Genomic DNA, 25,403 nt, shown 5'->3' with positions numbered 1-25,403 from the left:
GCTGGAAATACATATAATAGTGAACACACTTCGTTTTCTAATGGATGGCCTAACCAGAGAACTGTTTCATTCTCTATGTTATACTAGTTTATGCACAAACAATCCTTGGTTTCTTTCAAAAATCGAAGAGAAACATTTTGAACAGAATACCACAGTATTATATATGAGAAAGGCATAATTACACTATTAGGTGAATTAAAACAGGTTTTCAGTCATAAAATATATTCGAGTTAGTAAGCAGTTTCATAGGGCATACTCGAAGGCAAGCGATTTCGAGTGGGAGCCCATTTTGAAAACAACGAAATAATAAGTAAAATTTTTATAGCATCAATTTTAGAAATCTTTTCGATTTTTCATTCAATATTTTCCTGTCATTTGTCATACCGGTATCACCCAACAGTGACTTTTGTCTATGCATTCGACTTTCCGAATCGTGTAACTCAGGTGACTCGAGTCATCCCACGTCATACTAGTCGCAGAATAATTCCGCCAACGTTTGTCTAGAAGTTGTCGTACAACAAAGATCTGGTCTGTTGTAGTGGAAGGCGAATTGATAATTTGATACATAAGGGGTCTGTCATCTTTGATAAACACACGGATTTAAATTCATGTTTTATTACTACATTTGCGAACGGGTTTCCTATTAAAACGGAATCAACATAAAGACCGTTCAAAAATCACTCTAAAATAGTACCACTAAGATTTGGTAACATTGACATAATGTATTAGACCGTAAGTATATTATAACACTACTTCCCGAAAAGGGTAATTTCTATCAAAGGTATTTTCATGAATGACAATACATGCAGTCGAAAATACTTACAGCGATCAATTATCAATTCGTTTTGGTGAAATCATTTCCTTTTCTTATTGATAGAAAGTATCACTATTACTTTTATTGGTTCTATAGCATCTCGAATAACTTTTTGTTTTTGGCACTAACCTGATCAGATGAAGCTGCTAGTAAACTTCATTTCTATAGGTACGGAAAAATCGAATCACAATGTCCGGCAGGTTCGGTGCTTTGCAAATGTAACGATGTCCATAATGACTGGTTTTCTCAAACCGATGGAATTCTATCGGTCCCCAGGATTTGCCACGAGTATCCAGTGCGCTACGATAGAGCTGTGCAGAAAAACGTAATACATGATCGATGATTAAGACTGGAACATTCTAATGTCCGCAATTACCTTATAACCCAACTTAAATGGAACCACGTGATCATCTTCTGCATGCAAAATTAGCACCGGTTGTCTGAACTCAGCAATGTGCTGATCCGATTCAAATCTCAGCTGGTTAGCATACATCGGACCGGTTATCATGAAATCAAACCACGGAAGGTGGCGATAGAGCTGAAATTAATCATACCTCGATATGAGTTACTCAAGCACAAAGGACAAAATAATCTGGTTTACCTTCGAAAACGGATGAGCACATATCTCTTCCCGAATGTTGTTGAACGGACTCTCCAGAACTACTGCTTTCGGCCCTGGTAAGCTCATATCAGTCAACAGCGAGAGCAAATGAGTGGCCACGCCCGTACCCAATGAATGACCCCACAGATACACAGGGTTGCTACTAATGCTAGTAATATACTGATAGACTGCAAGGGCATCGTATACGACACCTCGTTCGGTTGGGGAAATACTAGCCGAATCACCGTACCCACGGTAGTCCAACGTTATCACATGGTAATTAAGGCTGCGTAGAAGTTTATATAAATCAACTCGATGCGAGGCACCCCGGGAAGCAGTATTCCCATGCAGATACAGCACTATATCGTTGGTGGTTGCTTTCAGCGATTCCTCGAACAGGTTCTTCTGAGTAGCTTCATCCGTTAGGTCCAAATTGTCTCGCCGGAGAATACGTTCAATTTCCCGGTATTTGGAACTGTCTTTGTTGGAAAGGGGATCAATTTTATCCTTTACAATTTCTGGTGTTGTCATGTTGGAAAGAATAAGCTGGAAATAGGTTTATGTTCAATATGGTAGTGTATATAACTAGCATTCGTGTAGGCTTAGAAAAAGTCTTTGACAATAAAAGTTTATTACGTTAGCAACCGTCAACTGAGCGTTGCCAGGTCATATTTCCAAAAATCTGATCTGATTACACACATTTTTGTTTGACTAATTTTTTATGTACAGTGGTACAAACTCATATTCGTACACCTTTCGTGTATAACTTTGAAATCAAATTGCTATAGTATAAACATTTTTTAACAACAGAAAATTGTGTCAAATAGTTTGCACAGCATTCGGATAACGTGATAAATATAAGATATTATTTGAAACATGGTTTATTTAATAACAATCAAATGTGTACTAAATTTTAGTTGAAAAATTATACAAATATTAGTACAACGAACGAAATCATTGGTAAAATATTTTAATTGAGATTTTAGTATTTAGTATGATATCCTTTACTATCATAAACTGCCTTCAAACGACGAGGGTTGCTGTCTACTAGTTTTCAGTGTATTTAATAGATATATTGTTCCATTCGTTGAGCAAATGCTTCTTTAGATTCTTTTTATTTGAAATCTGATGATTTCAAATCTTTTTATCTAAATGCTCCCATAAATTCTCAATTGGATTGATGTCGGGTGGTCGGGTGGAGGAGTTTCTATAATTTTTTTACAGTTGTATAACAACCATGATTGGACACTGTATGCCTTATGCTTAGGATCGTTGTCTTGGTAAAATTTGAAACCAACGTTTAAACTAATTTTTTCGGCACTTGGTTTAAGATTTTCTCTCAATATGTCTAAATACACTTTTTGATCCATTATTCCATCGATGAACACTAAGTTCCCAACTCCATTGGCTGACATACAATCCCATACCATAACCCCTCCACCACCGTACTTCACGGTAGCTTTTAGATTTTTTTGGTTCAATTCATCATTGGGTCTCCTCCATACGAACCGACGTCCATCAAAGCCAAAAATATTAAATTTTGATTCATCAATAAAAATAACATCGTACCATTCACTTGCTGGACGATTAAAAAACTGTGTCGCAAAATTTAACCGTTTTGCTTTGTTTCTTAGCACTGATAAAAGGCTTTTTCCTTGGAGCGCGAGCATTAAAGTTGTTCTCTCTCAACACATTTCTTACCGTTTCGGCACAAACTTTTACTTTGTTTCGGTTATTCAGTTCTTTAGTTATCTCCACTGCACTGCTTTTAGAATTTTCTCTAATTTTTCTCAAAACAAATCGTTCATCATGCGGAGTTAGTTTTGATTTTCCATCTTTATGATGAGAAATCATCAGCTCACGTTGAGAAATATATGTTTCTTTACCTTTTCTTCCCATTTCAACGCTTTCGATGCTACAACAGATAAATTATTATTACAATCAATCATCTTAAAATCCAGACATACTTGTATACCTTAATTTTAGCTAAACTTGAACTTTGAACGCAATTCGTAGTAGTAAATGATGAAAAACTACGTTTTCGACTCGCTGTACGAATACGATTTTATCGCTGAATCTTTTCGTTTGCGAGATATATTATTATAATATTGGTAAAAACTTGACATTTTCTTGAAATAGTGTGCGTTTCGCATTGGAAAATGCACAACAATAAAATGTACATGGTCATCTAAAATAATTAATGCTTATATGTAGACGAAAAACATTGTTTATCCAAATACATACAGGTGTACGAGTACGACATTGTACCACTGTAGGTTGGACTTGAAGCTTTTCTATTATTTTGCTTATGTTTGATATAAAAATAAAAATACCAACTAAGTATGAGCATTCCGTAGAAGGTTTACTATGTCGCAAGGCGGTGAACTCAATTTGTCTGCTTCCATTACCTATAGTTTTTTTTAAATATTTTTATCCAGGCCTATTTGCGTACAAGCTTTACGTGGCCGAATTAGCCGATTTTTTAAATAAAGAATTTTTTGAAGTGGGACTCGTCACTCTTTTTTTTAGGAGGAGAAGAGCTTCCATTTCCCTCCTGCGAGGGTCGAGGGGCACTTTGTTCGTGGTTCGTCTCGTCATTCATTGCCGCATCGGTGGTTTTGTTGTTGAGTTCCGTCTTCTTTTTGTTTTCCTTGATGTTCGCAGTCTTGAGCTCGTTGCTAATTGCTTTAGATGCGCCTTGTTGTACATTGGTTGCAGTTGCTGGTTGGTTTGATGGTGAAACATGAATACTGCGCTCACTAGTTTTCGTTGTTGAACGGTTGACCTTGTCTTTGGTTGAAGATGTCTTTTTCGCAGTTTCAGTACAAGGTTTACCGTAGTGTGCAGGTTGTTCACAAAACTAACATGTAACCAGCTGATTTTCTTAGGTAATCAACGTTTTACACGGACGTGTCCCACCTTGACCACAAATGATGTAAGATGGAATGGCCTTACGTAGTTGCATACGCACAACTCGCATGCCATTCCGGATGCCGGGGAAAAAATTCCGCCATACTTCCCTTTCGATGGAAAGGACTTCACCATACTGCGACATATTCTCTCGAACGTACTGATCGGTAACCTGCGGGGGAGGTCATGCACGCGTACTTCTGTGGCACTGTCCACCATGTGCACAGGGATTTTGTATTTAATGTTATCACACTCAACGCTGTGCACCTCATTGTTAACCGAAGCGAATGCAAGTACATCGCTTTCACGTTTAAACATAATGTACACACAGTTAGACGCCTTGTTGAACTGAATCTCACTTACATTATTAGCGTCTAGATGCATTCGTTCTTTAAGTAAGATTTCAATTTCATTTGCTGCTGGTCTAACTTTGCAACGCTTGAAATCTATACAAATTGAATTCGGTCTTGCAGGCCAAGTTTCAGACTTTGTTAAATCGTATTTGACCATTCCGTACACTCTATTGTTCACTGGCGTATTGTCTTTGTTTCTGTTGTTTCGACCGTAAACGATTTTCGACTGTGTCGGGTGAAATGCGAGCAAGAACTGTTACCTATAGTTATTTTATTTGACAATTCGTTAACAATGCTATCATTGAAAACATTTCGGAAAGATAACGTGTGTACTTCTGATTTTATTTTTTGTTAACTCTTAATTTAGTTTTAAATGTGCATTTCTTCATTTAGTTTCAAATGTATATTCAAAATCTCTATCATCTTTAAAATAATTCGATGACGATATTGTAGGGACCACGTTAATCGAGCTCACATAACTTCGTAATGAACATACTGTATTGATTCTTTGTTCAGTAATAGTTGTAGTTTGTAATAGTTTGAGCTCAATTTAGAAGAAAAAGTGTCTTTTTTGCCTAATCGCTCCAAACGACGGCTTGATTGTTTAAAAATCTTACCATCCTGTTACTCTGGAATTAGAAGCAGGCTTCGGAGAAATATTCGACCTTTCATTTGAATATGCGGTTGGGGGCAGGTTCATTTTGGAGTGTTTGTGTGACTTTCATTTTGTAGTTTTTGTACATTATTTCCAGTACTTCCTGAACCGGATGGTAAGTGAGACCTATAATTTGAACCTAAGTTTGTGTAAATCGGTCCAGCTATGTCCGAGAAGTTTAGGTGTACATTTTTTATAGTTCTACATTCTATTGGTGCATACTGCACCAATTTTTTCGCGCTCGTGTTTTTAGTTCGGAATCAGCCTTCGCGGCACCCAGTTGCAGAATAATTTTTCGCCTGCACAATCTCGCCCAAAATACAGCATTTGCCAATTCATATATTTTTATAACGTTGCATTGAGTAGCAGCATCGAAACCAATGTTCCACTATTTCAGAATTATTCGCAGCCCCAGATTATCTGCATGTAGCTCAATGGCATCCCGATCAGGGGAAAATAGATAAAAATATACCTTAATATGCCCTTGCTTTCTTTCGAATAACAAAAGAGCTTAAAGGGATATTCGTGAGGTTAAGAACTACAATAGCTAAACAGAATACTTAAAATTGCAACCCGCACGAGCCGAGTATGTATTTCCAATCCCAAAACAATAGCACAGTAACATTGAAATGTAGAATACAGTGACTAAACCTAAAAAGTATTTGAATTATATTCGAGGAAACACGATTGATGACACAATAAAATGGAACGATGAATAACTATTTTACTAAGTTTGTACATTTTATAATCCAACATTCTAATAAATATCACACAAAGTTTGATTTTTTCTTGTATTTTCATTAAATTCACTAAACATTTATGAAACATTCTAGAAGTCATCTAAATTTTCTAGAAATTGATAAAATACATTGGTCTTATACAAACATAAATTATATTACCTATAAAATGCGAAATAATAGCAAAACAAGCTATTATACCAAGTTGACACATTACTTTACCATTTCTATAATAAAATGATGTCTAAATAAGCATTGATAGTAAAATGAACTTTGATATAAGTTAGCTATCGCTTTTTATTCGGGAAAGAAATTTATCGGGTTGAAGATGATTATGTACTATTTGATTTGATTGTGAAAAAGGCACCGAAGCAAGAGAAGCAACGCGTCTAAGTTAGCGAAATTGTTAATTTTAATTAGTTTATATCGTTTATTTATACCGGATTTAACCTAGCTGCGGTCGTTTGCCGGGACTAGCGAAACTGTTGATTATAGCAAATCAACTGTAACTAACGCAGTGAAATTGTTCGAAGAACGTTTGTCGACAACCAGTAACTCTGTAATCGGGAACTGGAGACGGCGAAAACGTCAAGTGGTCAACTGTTTCAAGTGGAACTCCAACTTCTCCGTCCAAGACGTCGCAAAGTGAACTGGGAATGGCGTCAAAACCATGTACCGACCTGTACAAGATGCTGACTGTGTTTGATGGCGTGGTACATGATGATGTAACCAACGCCGAAACAGACTTTAAACAGCTTCATGAAAAGGAATAGTACACGGCAACCGCAAGAAGGCAGAGATTTTCAAACACATTGAGCAGCCGGAGCTCGCAAGCCATCTGTTCCTGTGTGGCTTAAAATGTGACATTTACAAGCGCCCAGGAAATGTGCAAAATAAGGTTGGAAAACGCATTTGACCCTTCCGTTAGAAAAAACAATAGTATTGTTTTGTGTTGGCCGGAATTGGCATTTTGTAACTACAAAAAAAGTTATGAAATGGTAAGCCGAGAACAACGCCCAGGTGCACAAGGACAGGACCTGCCCACACACCAGAGCTCCATTTAATAGAGAAACATTGATGCATCGTCATGCGAAACCTTACGAAGACGCGAAAAACAGTTGTCAGTCAGATGCATTAGAATGGTGAGGAAAGTGACCAAGGAGGCTGTGGAAAACTTGATGAAAATAATGAAATTTGAATGAATTGAGCTTGAATAAGAAACATGATCTGATGAATGATGATGAATAAGAAATATGAATTACATTCTTGTATGAAAAATTTTTGACCGTACTACATAATGGATAAGTAGTTAGTAATGGTTGCAAAGTAGTCGTAATATTTCATCGAATTACTATCACCATCATTTTTTTACGTCAATATCGACCATTCGACGAATACATACTTTCGAACGAATACGAACAAGCCATTCTTGTTTTCACTCGAATGTATATCAGTAAAAATTTTCAAATAAATGCTGAGCAAAGAAGAAATACCTCAAATTCTCCTGATTAATCATATGTTAAACGCTAGTATGTATGCCAGTTTAGTTTCGAACGATACGTGTATTCGAATATCATTCGTACGAATAAAAAGTCGCATTCTCGTTTACAGACGAATAGACGAAATGCAGTGGTTTGGATTCCGCAAAGCGTGGTTTGGAGAAAGTAAACGGCTTGTTTTTTTCTGGCGAGCTTTCGAATATATGCGCGGTTCCAAGTTTTCATTCATAAAAATTTACCAATGCAATACATATGCAGACTATCGAAAGAATGTAAAGATTGCAAAAAAAATGCAACATATTTTGCGCAGTTACTACTGAGTTACTATGCATGAAGTTTAATATCCAAATTTTTATTCATCGACTTGAATGAAATAACTTGAATCTTGAGTACCAAACAGGAAGAATGACATTCCTTATTCATAGCACAGTAGCTCATCATTGGAGAAAGATATTTCGACCTATCTCATTGTTCTACTAAATATTCCTCCTTAATATCGGGAAAGTTTTTACACTATTAGTTCTCTTATTTTTATTTCGATGACTTTCACAAATGCAAATGTGCACCTGAGCTTTTTTTATCAAATGTAGTGTTATAACCAAAAATAATAAGAACAAAAATACATAGTAAACGAAGAATGTAACTCAACATGACATTGTACCATCTTCAAGAGTGACATAAGATGGTTCTCTGTTAGGGTTACCACCATGATAACTTCACTTGCCCGGCAAACAAAAAACTATTTGCTCGTGAAGGGGATTGTTGAATGAGTTGAGGAATACTGAAACCTAACACCAATGAAACTATTGACGATTAGAAACGTCTGAATGCTCAACATAGTAAGTCGAATTGTGCTTGAATTACATAATATTTTTTTGGATTGTGACTTGTCAAACTGTTTCAAAACTCTACGTGCGGCCCGGCAGATATTCGCTAGGCCCGGCAGGCGGGCCAGACCCGTTAGATGGTAACCCTGTTCTCTGCGCAACATTGTATGTCGACTAAAATATACGTTGCCAAACAAGAATTTTTTGAAATACATCGAGCATTGCATCGCTACGGTAAGGGCAACTGCACTCAGATACTCTGTTTGTATCGATCTTGATGTGTATCACGCACTCAAAGACGCTTACCTCGTCAATTCGTAGCTCCTTCCCAAAACGCCGCACCAGATCGTTAGGAAGCACATGCCACACTGCAAGGTCCACATCGAGATCTTCTTCCTGGTCGCGATAAGTGATGTAAAAATTTCTTGTCGCGTACAGACCACTCTTCTCTGGGCGCTTCAGGTCCAGATTCGGTGGATAGGTGACTGCAAGGTGATAAATAAGTTACCAATCAAATACACAAGATTTTGCAAAACAAACAAAATGACAGCTTACTGAAGGTTAGAAATAAAATTCCTTTCTGCAGCTCAAAGGAATATTTGAAGATCAGAGGTAGTACTATGAATATAATCACAAACACCAGGATACTAATTTTGCACGTCGCCAGGCATATTCTGAAAAAAGAACAAAAAAAAAATACTACGATTACGTAAAATATAAAAAGTACACAATACCGCACTGACGTTTTTTGCATTGCAATGTAGGACATCTCTGGTTAGGGATCAACAGAGAAGTCTGGATCATTTATCACACTAATCCAAGCACAACTAGATATCGGAGGAAAGCACGAAGCGAACAGCAATTGAACTTGACCCTTCTGTATGTGGATTGTAGAGATGTCTAATCTAGATTTTATCCGATTAATTGCACCCTTTCTCACAAGCACACATAGAACCGCACGCACACCTTTTCAACCGCCGGCTGAACATATATAAAACAATGTCTCACAGAGTTCACACGTTGAGTAGACGATCGGTCTACCAATCGGGACACTCAGTCGGTTAGTGGATCAGCACGATCCGAAATCCGTCCACATGCAATGAAGAGCAAATGCAAATTAATTCGCTTCCCCATGAATCGCGCGAGAAATCGGATGCGCACTTGCTCTTGAGACGTGGGGCGCTTGTTTAGACGAGTTTCGATTTTCGTGGAAAACAGCTGGTTACGATTTCAGCATTACTAAGCTTTGGATTGGATGTTGACATTTGCAATTTTTTTTTATTTTAATAGAACTATTTAATTGTGCTTGATTCAAACTAGGTTTGAGCTATAAATTTATAAAAATCATTGCAATTGAAGATTCCAGTGATTTTTATCGAAATAATTTATTGATCGTAGTTCATAGATGACAAACCGGGAACTCACCCAACTTTCTAACAAACAACTTCGATGAAACTGAGTTAGGTTTGCAGTAAATTGAAACTAGGATCGAAACAAACACTTTGACAGCAATGAACGAGAAAACTTGGTTAGGTTCGCCATCAAGCGCAAACGATATAAGAAAATAATGATGAGAACGCCCGGCGATTAGGATATCTAATCAATGATAGTTTCAATCACCGAAAATACGATACGTAAATCCGTGTACAAGACACCGCATAATGAGCGCTTCACACGACTAGTTACCGGTAGGAAACATGTGATTTTTATGATCTTCACCCACAATGTCAACGGAACGGAGCGTTTTAACGTACGGCACATGTGAACGCGTCGAAACTAACTTTGACGTACGACTGAAGTTGACGGATTCTGACGTATCATCAGAATCGTGTTGAATATTTACATGAGATGCAATTCCTGTTGTTTATCACAGTTTTTTTGGCGAGAAACATGTCGTAGAAAATAAGCTTGATATCATTGTTTTCTTTTAGAATCAGGTAATTCGTTAATTTCTTCTAGTGGTGAGGCTCTCCCATCAACATCAGTAAGAACAAACCAAGTATAAAGCCTCAAACGCTTAGGTCGTGTTCTTATTTGAACTTCGGTCGTCAGGATGCCAAATCAACCCTTCTAATGGCTCAAAATTTTATCTTAAGAACTATAAAGATTGCTTCTTTGCAAATCGAAAATTGAAACCATCAGTGCAGTGCAAATCTAGGATAGTTTGATTAGTTTTGTGCAATTTTCACAGTGCAAAATTCGTAACAGTGCCCAAAATCGTTTATATCCAAACAAGGTTTAATATCTTAGAGAATTACACAATTTGGCCCTTCTGAATGCCAGAAATTAATCCCGAACAGCATTTTGATAGTTAATTTTACTGAAATATTGAAATCAGAAATGAAATAATCGATATCAAAATTCTGTAAGTTGCTATTTAGGACCATAATTGTGTACCCAAAGAATTATGAGAAATGTTACTTCACTATACTGTATATGGCCCATTTTCAACCAGTTGTAGTTTGTAGTAGAACTTTTTGCCGGTTTGATATAAAAAATGTATAGCACCGACTCAGAAATCATTCATTTTGAATTTGGCTGTCGTTGTCAACGAGTTGATTATGGCGCGATCGAGACATTTCCAAGCAAAATACAAAGCTTGCTACAACAAGCGGAGAAGCAGGAGACTCCAACGGAACATATATCAGTATCGCACCCACGAACAGGGCAGCCTGGAAATAGATGATGGAAGTCAGCGATATCCATTAATTGTGTGTCAGAATGTTTAATGTAACTAATCTGTACTTCAGTTTAGGTGTATCGTTCCAAATTCTAGTAGTGAAAAATTAGAAAGCTTGTACAATTCACACAATCGATCAACTAATTAATACTCGAAAGTATAAAGAAAGAGTGTCAGTTTTATATTCCTATCCACGACATCCAGTTATGTTTCTGATGGGAGCGGGTCATTTAGTCGATAGTCGTTTCGCCGAATGCCATTTCGCCGAATTAGTCATTTCGCCGAAAGGGTTATTTCGCCAAAAAAGCCACATAACCGAAGCCAAGATGGCTCGGCGGCACAAAGCCGTCGGAAGCGGCGGCCTCTTGCATACAAACCTGTGACCGCCTCGTTTGCCCGGTCTACTCAAAGCTGTTTTTTTAACTTCAGTTAGGTCCGAACGAGCGGTAGCGAGGTTGGATAGCATACGAACCAAAAAATGTGGCGAAGCCGCATTAGATATTTTTCCATCTGCACTCAGTTTTCGGAAAATTCCGCAAACAATTGCCTGATAGCTACACTAATAAAGTCAACAAATTATTTTGGGAATTCCGTTCTGAGGATCATCAATAAACCTACAAAAAATATTGAAGTCTCTGGATCATATCAGAAGTACGATTGTAGGTCAACAAAACTGGAGTAAACATAATCATTTTTTATTTTTCTTTTATCAATTCCAATTACGATATTAAGACTAATGACGAATTCGGCAAAATTACCCTTTCGGCGAAATGACCCTTTCGGCGAAATGGCTTTCGACAAAATTTCTCTTTCGGCGAAATGACCATAATCCGTTTCTGACATTACACACCCGTACTTTTTAGACTCAAACGTCATCTTTCAATTTATTGTTATTTTTTTAAATTGTCGGCAGGCCCGTGCGCAGGGAGGGGGGGGTTGGAGGTTTTAAGCTACCCCCCCTCCCCTCTGGAAGATTTTTCAATATTAAGTTCCATGAACAATAGAGTACTTATTATGCAAAAAACTTGACATATCTTTCGAATTTTTGCGCCTTCCCCACCGTTTGAGACCCCCTCTCTCCCTTGAATCCCCATCCTCCTTCCCTTGAACCCGCTCCCCATTGAACCCCCCTCCCACATTTTGAACCATCCCTTGAATCATCCTGAACCTTGAACGATTTCTGCGCACGGGCCTAATTGTCGTGTCTAATTTCAAATTATGATCGTAATTGCAAATCATGATGTGATTTCTTCCAGTTTCCAGTTCAAAATAACAAAACAGTTAGTGGAACATTTAAAATCGAAAAAAATATTGAAACAAACTAACTCATTAGGAAATAACAAATATCTTGTTTCGTTGTTTCAAGAAATAACGTTTCCAGTATCGGACCAGATTTTCTGTTGTCTATGTTTCAACAAAATGAATCGTTGTGATTGTCCTGGGTTGGCGGTTCAATGCATAGGGCACTGGTCTTACAAGCCAGTCGCGGTATGTTCGAGCCCCGACCTGGAAGGATTCGTAGTGTCAGTAGAATCATAGCACCAGCTATGCAATCGTTCTGTACACTCTGAATCGGCTGCGAAGTCCGTTGAAACAGAAGGTCAAATTCCACAACAGGAATGTTATACCAAGACTTTGTGATAAGCCCAAGTTCAATTAGTTTAACATTTTTTTGAAGTGAATACGTCTTACTTTACTATAGGGCGCCATTTCAAAATTTAGTATGTTCAAAAATGGGCAGAACTGAATCGTGAATATCTCTTGTTGTAATTAATGTAACAACATAATTCTTACTCAATACCATCGGAAATATGTTCAACATTTTATGATAATATTCTCAGTAGTATGAAATAACCACAAATAACTAAAAATTGATGATTTCTAAAATGTTTTGTATGGACGAGCAATAAGGTAAAATTCATTGCCAAAAACAGCGCGCAAAATTTCAACCGCATGGATTGAACGATTCTAAGCGTAGAGCGGTATTCAGGTATATGATCCCTTTAGCATGTTTCATGCGAAACTGAAGCTTTAGAAATAATTTCGCTTATATTTATAGATCGGTGTGCTTCCACAGTGTTGCTTTTGAATTAAAGGACCAATCAGAGCGATGCTTCTCGGCTGATAAATGGCTTACTCTTTCGAAATCATCGTCTCCGTTAGGGAAATCCAGTAAGCCTGCATTGTGTCTCAGATATTTAGCAAGCAAAATAGGACACTGCTCGCTATTAATCAAAATTTCAATCAAATATAATTTAAAATACGTTGCTTGACACAATCACATCAATACGTAAGTTTAAAATGAATACGTAAAAATATTTCACAATCAAAAGGAAATAATGTTAGTAATCGTTACAAAATAAGTGTTGCTTTAAGTTTTCAAAACCTGACCACATTTCTACAGGTATTTTTCCTTGAATTTTCAATTTGCACACCTATAAGAAAGATTTCTCAGAGATTGCTGAACCGATTTCAACAAACTTAGACTTGTTTGAAAGCTACTACTGGCTCATTGATCAAGTTCGAAGAACAATTGGCTGTCACTTCTGCCTCCGAAGATATACAGCCTTATTCTGAATAACGACGTATCGATTTTTCGATCGTATCTCATTTACATTCCTAATAACGCTAGAAAAATCAAAGGAAGCTAGGATTCGATCGAAAAATCAATACGTCGTTATTCAGAACAAGGGCGATAATGGTACTAGTGAATTAACCGACAAAACGCGTGTTTTTTACCGCTCCATTTTCTCAGAGGTGGCTGAACTAAATTTAAGGCGCTTAAGCTCGTTTGAAGGTTATTATAGTATTGTTGATCAAGTTAAAGGATGAAATGGGTGTCATTTTCGGTTTCTGGAGATATTATGGTATAAGTAACGTAACCGACAAAACGCGTTGATTTTCTACCGCTACATTTTCTCTGAGATTGACGCATTCTCAACAAAAAAAAAACTTCATAGAATTCCCTTCATATCGAGAGAAGTTAGCGGCATCTACCTGACTCAAAACGAGAATTTCGTACACAGATGATTTCTGCTATTTTCAAAACAATCCAGGGCGCTCTATACTTATAAAATAACTTGAAAATTTTTGTTGGTTGTTTTGCAACCAAGGGTGGCAAAAACTCGCTCATAAGATTTGATTTTTTCTATTCATCAGCTCACCACATGATTTACGATGCAATCCGAAAAATGATGGTAAAGATGAAAATCATCGCTGATTTAAACAAACACACTCACCTATACAGAGCACCGCTGACATCAAATTATGATGGTATTGATGGTTCTCAGTTTTGATTTCATAGCATTTAACTCTCATTTCTAGTTTTAAAAAGTGAGTACTGAGTTTGGCATCACTTTACCGAGCTACACCGGTGAGTGTATTCTTAAACCACAGAGCTGCCAACACAACCCAGATTTTCGGTTTTGTTTTTGCTGGTACTCAAAACGAACACGAGCATTAATGTACGAAAACAAATGTCGAACCTTAGTGTGATGTATACCATAAACGATTGACTTTCATGTCTCGAGCTAAACACAACTGGCTACTAAAACGAATGCGTTCTCCAGCATGCGAGAACATGTCTTGAGAAATGGATTGAAATGGCATCGATTCGAACATTGGCCGCCCATGGCAACTCTGGTGGGTGGGGAATACAAGCGAAACAGTTTCATAAGAATCTGATTCAATGTGTTGATGTGCAAACCTATAAGAACAACTCACAAATCGTGTCTCAGTGGGTTCTAATATTTGATGAGCAGTCAGCGCTCATCCAGAGATGTCTATCTCCTCTGTGTGACGAAGAGCAAGCAAAATTTCTCCCCTCGCACTGACAACTTCAACGAGAGCTCTTTTCTTTCACATTTATACACCACTGTTGTGTAAGTGTGCACGCATCAAGAGTGCGTTTGTTTATTTCCTTTTACCTCTTCCACTGAATCGCACCAAAGTGCTAGAGCATTAGCTAATAAATTCTCTGAGGTGGATGCAGATACTTTCACAGAGGTGCACACGCCGGTGAGCACTCTGCTGTATGGTTTTCGTAGATGAAGCGTGGACACGCAAAATCAGCAAAATAAAACAATTTATCGTAAAATTTTCGGTTTTCCTTGCAAATTTTTCATAGCAAGGCCAGATCTACTCTCTATTAATTGAAGTTCACAGAAGTGTTCGCTCACAATCAGGCGCCAGTGGTCACTTGGGTGTATTTAGACGAGAGCGCGTGTGAGCGATTCATGCGAAGAGAATGTGTTTCACTCGCGCCAGCTGCTCTAACCACAAGCACACACTCAAATGCTGTCTATTCGACACTGAGAAGAAGTGCGCTTTCCTCTTTGTGCGGTGCTTCGTTTTTTTCATCCTCGGTGTGGCAGAAATCTGACTCTAGCGTTTATCACTGTGGTGAAATGCCATCTCTGCGCTCATCTGTTGATTGCTTGACACTACGATGTTGAGACGATGTTTTCTCTATACGAATGGTTACCCAGTTACTCAACTCGTTCAGTGATGCTTTTGAAACCGATTTGCAGGTGAGCTGAACTCGGTGATGATGAAGTACTGAGTTGATTATTGCCAGCCCTGTTTGCAACTTGCCATACTAATAATTTGAAAAAATAAAATTTTGATTTTCAGATAATTTAATGTACAATGTCCCATATATGTGACAGACTGTTTTTTCATCCCAGAAGAAATAGTTTTGTAAGGGTTTTTTTAAAGTATTTTTCCCGTATTCTGGACCACTTGAACTATAGAAAGAAAAAATTTGGCTGTTTTTGAAAAATCATGCAATTAAGGGTTAATGAGACAATTTAAATGGCAAAAGAAAGGTATTATCATCCCACTAGATGGGTAGGGAACTGACCAATGCTCAAATAATAATAATTATGCTATTTGTCGGATAGTTTTTAGTCAATGGCGATTTGTTGTTGGCGATGTTTTCATTGTGACATTTTTTTAACTGTCTTTTATACATTTCTCTAGTGGCCAGCTTGTTCGAAATTACTTCGATCTACCATAACTAAGCAAAGGCATGTTAATTTATCAAATATAAAATAGATTTCGTGATTCTCTTTGATTGGAGTTGATGTCTGGATGCAGTTATTATCTCGACGTGCATTTTTTTAAACGATCAGTAACTGCGTTCCTAAATTACATAATCGTTGCACGAGGTATTTGTTTGTAAGGAAAGCTTTGACTGCAGTAATGCTTACCGGTTCTAGGGAAGTGAGGTACCGTATAGACTGTTAAAGGATTATTCACACCTTTCGGATTCGGTTCAGTGCCGGCACGGACACCGATATTATTTCATTTGTTCTCTATGTGCACATTCACACCTACCCGGCACAGTTCATCCGGCAAACTCGAATTCGTCGTCACCGATATTTTTTTAATTTCCACTGAAATCGGTTTGTCAGCGTTTTTGCTGTGCCGGAACGGAAACGAAACGGAAGGGTTCTGATACTTAAGGCAATTTCACTAAACCGTCGCGAACCTGCACCGGATCGGGAAGGTGTGAATAGTCCTGAAATCGTCATTGATTCACTGATGGGACTGCTGAACGTGTTTGTTTCGCTTCGACTGAGTTAACAAGTTAATAAACATTTTGTTGTATGATATAAGCATTTTTTTCGCTCGCTTCCAAAATACGCTGACCCCGTTTAGTTTGGTCAGTTTATTAGTAGAACATATTTTTTTCCTTGAAGTAAACACTTTTATGTCACCTCGCTGATATGGAATCAAGTTATTTAGTTAATTTCACGCTAAGTTGTGTGCATTTATATACCTATTACGGAAAGCAAACAACTGGTAGCATATAATTTACAGAGCAAACAGTACTTACGCATCGGCAAACCACAGCGCAAAAATTATTCCAGGAATAACGGTCGCCCGAAACACGGCATTGATAATTGTATCAATGTCAATTCGTGCCATCGCGTGAGAAAGCGGTTGCTGCTGATTTACCAGCAGTACTAAGTGTTTTATTTCAATCTAACAGTGTTTATGTTGTAGTGTTGTTACTGTTATCGTTTAGCCACTGATCATATACACTTTCACGAGACGAATTCAATAATGATTCGACTTTTCTATTTCTATTGTTGGTATTTTTACGACACAATGCACTTGATCTATTTCGAAATTTGACGTTCAGTATTGGCGGTGATTTTTTATTGCTTCCGTGTTTACACTCTACTATTCCTACTTCAAGAAATAGTTCCTTTGTTTGGGTGAGAAATTCTTAACTCAATAATCTTCTATTGAGAACAGGTGCAAAGTAATGTAGTTAAGCGAACGGTGTTAGAAACTCTTCTTCATACTTAAGGGATTACACATGCGAACTCATTGCATAATTATTATCGCATTCAAAAACACTACAATGTTCACTGTACAGCATTGATAAGAAATTGGCGTCACTATGTAAACACAATGGTTCGGACTAAGCTAACAGTTACTTTCATGCTCAGTAACTCGTCATTCAAGTAAGAACAAAGCATTCACCTCTTTAACACTCGACGTCGCGAAAGGTACATCTCCTGTATGTGATCGTTGCGACAGCAGACAGCGAACTAGTTGATTCATTCGATTTGTTTAGTTGCAGTTTATTTTCCGGCAGCGTCTGTTCTCAGCACAGCTTCAAATCAATGACGATGTTGATTTTTGTGATGCTGTAGTACTCTCTCTCTCTCTCTCACTTTATCTTAGTGCATTCTCTGGATGCTCTCATCAGCTTGATAAACTATCGATATATACAGAAATGTACAAATACCGGTAATTTCACGTGATTTCTTTGACCGAAATACAAGAAGATGCGATCAAGTATTGTCCTTAGTTGATGTTCGTGAATATGAGATTATCAGAGTCGTTTAGTTCAAATATATTTTAAATTTGCAGTTGATGATGACATAATGATTCTCAATGATTGTATATTATGAATGGCTAATCTGCAACGATTGGGCGTTAGACACAGATATCCAAAGTGCATCCGACTGTAATTTAAAATAATATGATGTTCTTTGCATTAGTAAATGTCGTACAACTTTTGCTTTTGCTCGGGATAAACGTACTTGATTACCTCATAATAAGCGTTATTGTTTGGTTACTATTAGCACTAATAATTCGTACTGTATTGTCAATACAATACATACCTTTGCTTTATCTTGCCAGCCAGCAACTAACCAATTGCCTGCTAGTAGCCAACCAATTGTGATGTATCTGAAAATAAGCAAATCCATAGTTAATCACACCTGTAAACTCCTAAAATCTGTATTTCAAATTTCTCAATCAAATTCTGCTAATATTTGTGTTGATAAACATGATGAAAGTATACACAGCACTGTCTTTTTCGGGATGTTGATAACAAAGCCATGCAACGTTACTAATTTAACGCAATAACTAACAAACCAAAACGATTTTGACCGCTAATTGCACAACACGAAATAATACACCCTTACTATCAACAATAAATCAATTAAATTATTGAACAAGGAAAAAATGTGTATCATACCTGTTTACGGATCTAGAGTACGAAAAATTGTTCTGTAAATATAAAACGCGTCGAAATAAAAACAGCTGAGCACACACGAACGAATATTTGACGTTTATGCTCATGTGTGTGGTTGCTGCTTGCCCACATCATGTATTGGATCAAGAGTTGCCGGTTGTGCCGAATCGGATGATAACGGCTCACATCTCTAAAGGATTAATGATTTTTTTAAACGCTAATAACAAAAATCAGTTTTTTCAATCAAAATATTCGCCCTCATTCTGAATAACGTCGTATCGTTTTTTCCCTCGTATTTCATTTGTATTCCCCATAACGCCAGCAAAATCAAAGGTAGCTATGATTCGATCGAACCACATTCGATCGAAAAATCAATACGTCGTTATTCAGAATAAGGGCGATTGTTTTAGTAATGATTATAAAATCGAACTAATGATGAATTATAGAAATTTTGTACAAGACAAACATTACTAATCGTGTGACGACTGTACGAGTCACGAGCGCTCCGATATCGATTACATACGAATAATGACAGTACTAAATAATGTACGCAATTTTAACTTCCCAATATTTCACTTTATTTTCCTAACATATCAACTTCAATCCACACCGATTATGCGAAACCCATAACGTAGCGCTCATATTCTGGTGTGGACTTCACTTATTGGATTCCCACTTGGTAATTTCGTCGCGTTCCCGTTGGACCTCCTCGAGATACGGCTGAAGGTATTTAACATCCTCTTCATATTTCGTCCACTGCTCTTTCGGTAAAATAGTTTTGGTCATCGAAAGGTGCAGCGCTCGCATAATACGATAGTTGCGCTCATCCTTAACCTTCTCCGGTAGACGACGAATTGCTTCCTTAACATCTTCATTCTCATATAAGCAGTCGTCATGGTGTAAACCTACGACGAAAACTTGCTATAGACAATTTCTCTGAAAACGAGATCACTTACCGTACTGGTTGAAACCGGACAGATTGTAAGCCCATCTTCCTAGGGCAGCTAGAATGAAAAATTATACGAGGACGGGAGAATACAAAAAAAAAACATTATGTAATTGTTCAATGTTTTTCGGAATGCATTTCACACTTTAGCCCAAAACTTCGGATGGAAATTATATGTTAAATTTACACTTTATACTTACACACAACTTGTGGACCTTTTCTGGCAACGTAAGACATTTTTGGGTATTAATTTTATATTTATGAGCACTACGGATCGCGAAGCTTCAAAATGTTCGAAGGAAAAAATTATACGATAGAAATGTCAGATTGGATTGGCACAAGCACGATTCTCACACGCTTATTTACTGGTACTAAATTTCGTAAGAAAAGTTTTAACTCAAATTTAGGTATTCCTTGTTCCCACTATAACGGGCCTGGCTGCGAGCCTGACAGTCTGCCAACAAGGAAACAACCATTGCCACCACCACCAAGTTCGGCTAGTAATTATTAAAGCTCAGAATATTTCTCGAATCGTAAATTAATCAAACTTTTCGTTAGAATTGGACATTCTGAAAAAAAATGATTAGAATTTGTAGGGAAAAGTATAGAGCTTCCAACAATGAGGCATTTTGAACCGTTAGTCTTATATGTCATTATGTGATAACGAAAGAAACCTCTATCATCGTAGTTTTTCAGCTACATTTCATTTTCTCATTAGCAGTCTAATCGAAAAAAAATGTGCACGCAGAATTAAACCAATTAATCAGAATGCTAATTCCAGAATTTTACCAACATTTCCGAATTAAGTATTACAATGTCTTGATTTGAAAAATAATTCCATATGTATTTATGTTTGCTGTGATAATGATTACGGTTCCAGTGATAGAAATACACAATATTAGGTTGTTTAATAAATAAATAAATAAATGCTTCAAAACAAGATAATTTAGTATAAAAAATCGTAACTTGTAAATCGCCTCAACAAGAGCTATCAATTGTTGTGAAAGTAATATATATATATATATATATATATATATATATATATATATATATATATATATATATATATATATATATATATATATATATATATATATATATATATATATATATATATGTATATATATATATAACTTTTTCTTATACTTACTGTATTGCACTTATCATAGTATTTAAGGGCTGAGGCCAGTAGGTCGCGTAAAACCACGTGGCTCGTTGTGCGTTTTACTTTTCTCTCCATGCTCTCTCGCTCTTTTATTCATCAACAAATCACCTTTTAGGGTGATACAATGGTTCCAACGTTTTTCCAATTTTTCAATACCATGTTTATAAAAAAATTTATCTTTCGCTTTAAAATAAGCTTCAGTTTCAGCGATGACCTCCTCATTTGAGCCAAATCTTTTTCCCTGGAGCATTTTTTAAGATCAGCAAAGAGTCAGTAGTTACTGGGGGCTAAATCTGGCGAGTATGGGGGTGGGGAAGCAGATCAAAGCCCAATTCGTTCAATTTCGCCATTGTTTTCATCGACTTGTGGCAGGGTGTTTTTGTTCCATCGAAAGCAATCGCGGCACCCACTTGGAAAAAACCTTTTTCATGCTTAATTTTTCTTGCAGGATAGTAAATACACTTCCATATGATATCTGTGTCATCTCAGCAATCTTACGGAGCTTCACTTTACGATCTTTCATTATAATTTTTGTCACTTCACTCACATTTTCCGGTGTAACGGCTTCCACAGGTCTACCCGAGCGTTCCGCGTCATTTGTGTCGGTACGACCACGTTTAAACTCGGCGAACCACCGACAAATCGTTGCTTTTGACAAACAAGAGTCCGGATAACATTTTTCAATCCATTGTTCCGCTTGCACGGTGTTTTTACCCATTAAAAAACAATGTTTTATCAAAACACGAAACTCGGTTTTTTCCATTTTTGAAACAAACTACAAAACGACTTTACTCTAACCTCGATAACTCAGCTGTTTCTGGTCAGATCGACTTAAAATTTTGACCCGTTTCAAGCATAGGCTAGTACTCTAGAAAAACGTGGTTACTGGTTTACTACGAGCGCCATCTCTGCTTTAGTCTCGGGACTTATTGATCCATGTGTTACACATTTCAACACACTGACCTCAGCCCTTAATAACATTTTTTCAGTGCTAAACAAACTTTCTATTTTAAAATTTTGGAATGGTTCGTCTGTTGAGTGAAATTCAACTACATTTTAGAAAATAAATATCAAAATTCAAATTTTGACTTAATGTTTAAACTTCATAACATTCATAAGCAAAGTTGAATACTGCTTTATAACTCTTGTAAGTGAAGACGATAGGTCTAAAAAAGCGTAGTTCTACATTATTTATAGGCAATATTTACCTTCGTCAGTAAAAAAATCACTTCAATATAAAAAAGTTCACACCTCAAAGTGGGCATCATGCTCAATTCTCGGTTGATTTTTTATTTGGGAGTATAAGCAAGTGACAGTTTCTCCTTGTTTACTTTCTCTTCTATTAATTAACAAGCGGTTTCCACGTTTATCACTCAACTCTTTGCATAAAATGATACCTGAAACTTTCGACTTTCACATAGAGTAGAGAAATCAAATAAAATCTTTTTTAAAATTTCACTTCCAGATGCGTGCTAAACGCAAACTGCTTAACATGACGGAACTAATAGCCTTTTTCCTCACGAGATGGTGTTACTGTAATGTCTTTTTCGATTTGTATTGGATTCGTTAAAGTGATCCATATTGATATATAATATATTTGGTGTTACATCATAAGTCTCTCATTGAAACAGTAAACTCCACAAAATCTTTCAACAAAAAAATTATACGATCATATTCAAGCGACAGATAACAGATATACAGGCTAGAATAAAACTTTTCAAAACCCTGCGTAAATTTCAAATTAGCTATACATTAGAAGTACTACTGCCACCTACTCGACTATTCGCCGCGATCTTTCAAAACGTTCCACTACGTTCCGGAACGATAACAAAATTCTCCTGTCTGTTAAATGAATATTCCATCTATTACAATTTTAACACATATCACACGATTTCCCTAAGTGTTAAAGACAAATTTATTTCCATGTCGCGTAAATCACAAGAGAATTCGATCAGAATAAAACAAAAATAAACTTATCATTTTAACCACCAGCCAAAAATGTGAAGTGAATGTTGCACCCAAAATTGTGTCTCATGTGAAAGCGGCACCCAAATCGTGGTGGCACCTCGTGTCGATCGTGGTGACATCTACAATCGTTCGCCACGCTGATTACGCGAATTTTACACACAGTTCATATGTCAGCCTGTATATTTGTTATCTGTGTTCAAACCAAATGAACCATTCTTCATAAGGTTTATAAAGGAAAAAAAAGAATCAGCCATAAATCTGCGGTACATCTGTTTGGAAATGATTCAAATTAAATCTTAATCAACCTTGTGGTGTAATGATGCCTTTCTCATATAACCCATGTTTTAATAAATATTACTAGGAGATTCTTTAAAACACTTTTATATGAATTTTGAATAAGAATAAGTTTATTTCGGCACACACTAGCAGGCGCGTGCTTGCCCTCCCAAAAGAATTATTGGAGTGGCCATGGAGTCAAGTTCACAGGAATTCTTCGTTTTCTTTTGCATTTTCGCTCTTCATGACTTTATAAATTTTAAATACACTTCACCCTATTGTTCCGGAACTCGAAGTTGCATCCGAACAAAAGTTAATAGTAGTCTTTGAAACTATAAAACCTTTCATTTGAGTCTGAATTTGTGAAAATCTACTCAGCCGTCTCTGAGAAAATGAAGAGAGTTCCGTTCTTGAGTTTTTGACCACTATTTCTAGGAAGTGAGAACTGGTATAGCTGAAATCGGTTTGTTTAAATAGCAACTAACACAACCTACAATGATTTGTATAAGTCTTGTTAAAACGTAGTGCCGCCTTTAGCTAGATTTAAATTTGATCAGTATCTAACGAGGAAAACATATTGAAAAAATGACATGCGAATACAATTATGTAATGAAAATCGGGAAAAAGCTATCGTAGGGACAGAACTTGAACCCTAGCTCTAAATCGGGTTGCAATTTCATACACACTTAACCCTGCAATTCCGGAACCGAAAGTCGGATGCGGACAAAATTCTATTCTTACTTATGGTAACAAAATACCTTTCATTTGAATCTAAGTTTAGGAAAATCTGTTTAGCCGTTTCTGAGAAATTGGAGTGATTTCCGGCTTGGACTACACGGTCACTTTTTACGCTACTTTTGTATCCGGTAAACCCAAAATCCGTATATTTGGTCATCAACTAACCAAACCTGTTCTACTGAGCAATGTTACGTGCTTCTGAAAAAGAAACTTTTATATCTATCAGCCTGTAATTCCGAAACCGAAAGCCGTATTTGGATGAAATTTCATAGGGTTGTATGGGATTGTTAGACCTTTTATTTGAATCTAAGCATGTGAAAATTGGATGAACGGTCTTTCAGGCAATCTAGTGCACTTTTTTAATTTTTGTTGTACATTTTACCCTGTAATTCCGGAACCGGAAGTCGAATTGATATGAAATTCAATCGCATAAGTTTGAGGAAATCGGTCCAGCTATCTCCGAGAAAATCGAGGGGACATTATTGCTACACACACATACATTTTAAGTACTCGACGAACTGAGTCGAATTGTATATGACACTCGGTCCTCCAGGCGTAGGTTCAAACATTTCATAGCCTCGCTATATGAGAAAGGCAAAATGTTGTAAAATCTTCTTAATGATTAACATTAAATTTATTCGCATTCCATAATAAAAATTTCATGAGTTTTAAGGTTTACACTCAATTTGGGAAAAAATAGGATTTTTCACTTTTATCGTGAATGTATAGTTAAAAATAAGAGTTATAATTAATCGCCTTGAAATAAATGCGCTTCTAGCAAGAATCTGAATTATAATATTTTTTGTGATTCATCGTCATTTTGGTATAAATCAGCCTCGTTGCGTCAAAACTTGTACAGGCATTATGAAAATGAAACATAAAATTCAATCGTATTTGCTTTTGAAGTTTATTTGATGTCAATAAATGCTACAATAGAACACCAAAATGACGGACATGAAATTGACTTTAAAGCAAATTACACTTAACCTAAAAAAAATAATAAATTCTATAGCCCACAACACATGTGTCATAAACATCAATCTTAATCTCATCTCATCTCATAAATCGTTATTAAATGATGTTTCGGCCACAAATTATCTCAAATACATATATAGTTTTATCTACTGGAAACGATGCGACCTGAACACTGTTTATCGTATTTCGAATTCGAATTTCGAATGTAGAAAACAAAAACGTAGTTCTACGTCAAAATGTGCGATACTAGTGCAGTGAATAGCAGTACAGAATTTAATTGAGTTTGAACCTCCCAATAGCAAATTTTAGGAAATAGCAATCTCTCCCAGAGAGCGAATTTTTGGTAGAAAGAAAAACCGTCTCAATGGGCAAATCAAACACGAAATATATCCTTTTTATTCCAGCTAAAGTTTTAGAATGCAGAGGATGCACAAATCAGTGGAATTTGTTGCTTTTGGAAAAATAAGTTAATTTAAATAAATAGTTTTCCTGAAAAAAAAATCGTAAATAAAGTTTAACTGTACAACAAATTTTTACCAAGTCCATCATGTTTGGCGCTCCTTGGATGTGGACACCCGAGGTGGTCGCCTCACTCTCCTCACCCTTACTGCAGCTCTGAGTATGTGTCAAATAATGTGTGAGTCTTTGTCAATAATCCGTCATTTAGAGCGACGATGCAAAAAAGGAGGATATTCCTCTAGGTTTGGCTCAAAAGTGATTTTATTTGTACACTCTAAAAAAATTTGAATTTTACAGGTGAC

At 36.7% G+C, this 25,403-nt stretch overlaps 2 protein-coding genes across 7 annotated transcripts; both read right to left on the bottom strand.

Annotated features, from left to right (window-relative positions):
- Positions 1–599: 599 nt before the first annotated feature.
- LOC131435919 (lysophosphatidylserine lipase ABHD12) lies at positions 600–18,665 on the bottom strand. Of its 6 annotated transcripts, none has more exons than XM_058604209.1 (8): positions 18,578–18,665; positions 18,219–18,285; positions 16,916–18,059; positions 8,952–9,070; positions 8,703–8,881; positions 1,416–1,961; positions 1,191–1,352; positions 600–1,125 (listed from the first exon to the last, which is right to left on the bottom strand). In XM_058604209.1, exons 3-8 carry the CDS (start codon positions 17,005–17,007, stop codon positions 961–963), a joined length of 1,263 nt encoding a protein of 420 aa, XP_058460192.1. In that variant the 5' UTR covers positions 17,008–18,059; positions 18,219–18,285; positions 18,578–18,665; the 3' UTR covers positions 600–960. The 6 variants fall into 6 exon arrangements, with proteins under 6 accessions (XP_058460192.1, XP_058460196.1, XP_058460193.1 ...); XM_058604213.1 differs by having other exon boundaries at positions 17,572–18,059; positions 18,578–18,664; XM_058604210.1 differs by having other exon boundaries at positions 18,138–18,285; positions 18,578–18,663.
- Positions 18,666–19,128: 463 nt separating this feature from the next.
- Positions 19,129–19,880, bottom strand: LOC131438505 (cytochrome b-c1 complex subunit 7-like). Its single transcript, XM_058608585.1, has 3 exons — positions 19,721–19,880; positions 19,531–19,578; positions 19,129–19,479 (listed from the first exon to the last, which is right to left on the bottom strand). Exons 1-3 carry the CDS (start codon positions 19,755–19,757, stop codon positions 19,232–19,234), a joined length of 333 nt encoding a protein of 110 aa, XP_058464568.1. The 5' UTR covers positions 19,758–19,880; the 3' UTR covers positions 19,129–19,231.
- Between the last annotated feature and the right edge of the window lie 5,523 nt (positions 19,881–25,403).

The sequence above is a fragment of the Malaya genurostris genome, chromosome 3 (genome assembly GCF_030247185.1).
Source record: "Malaya genurostris strain Urasoe2022 chromosome 3, Malgen_1.1, whole genome shotgun sequence".
Lineage (NCBI taxonomy): Eukaryota > Metazoa > Arthropoda > Insecta > Diptera > Culicidae > Malaya > Malaya genurostris.
The sequence above is the reverse complement of the archived record's forward strand: the minus strand, read 5'-3'. Positions and strand labels throughout refer to the sequence as shown.

Bases quoted from the DNA above. Each gene is read 5' to 3' on its own strand.
- LOC131435919 (XM_058604209.1), bottom strand. From the start codon at position 17,007: ATGGCACGAATTGACATTGATACAATTATCAATGCCGTGTTTCGGGCG. The intron at 9,071-16,915 runs GTAAGTACTGTT...TTCTTTTTTCAG, and splicing joins GCGCTGTGGTTTGCCGATGC to AATATGCCTGGCGACGTGCA. The intron at 1,126-1,190 runs GTAATTGCGGAC...TTTTCTGCACAG, and splicing joins CATTTAAGTTGGGTTATAAG to CTCTATCGTAGCGCACTGGA.
- LOC131438505 (XM_058608585.1), bottom strand. From the start codon at position 19,757: ATGTCTTACGTTGCCAGAAAAGGTCCACAAGTTGTGT. The intron at 19,579-19,720 runs GTAAGTATAAAG...TTTTCATTCTAG, and splicing joins AAAAGGTCCACAAGTTGTGT to CTGCCCTAGGAAGATGGGCT. The intron at 19,480-19,530 runs GTAAGTGATCTC...TTTTCGTCGTAG, and splicing joins GTCCGGTTTCAACCAGTACG to GTTTACACCATGACGACTGC.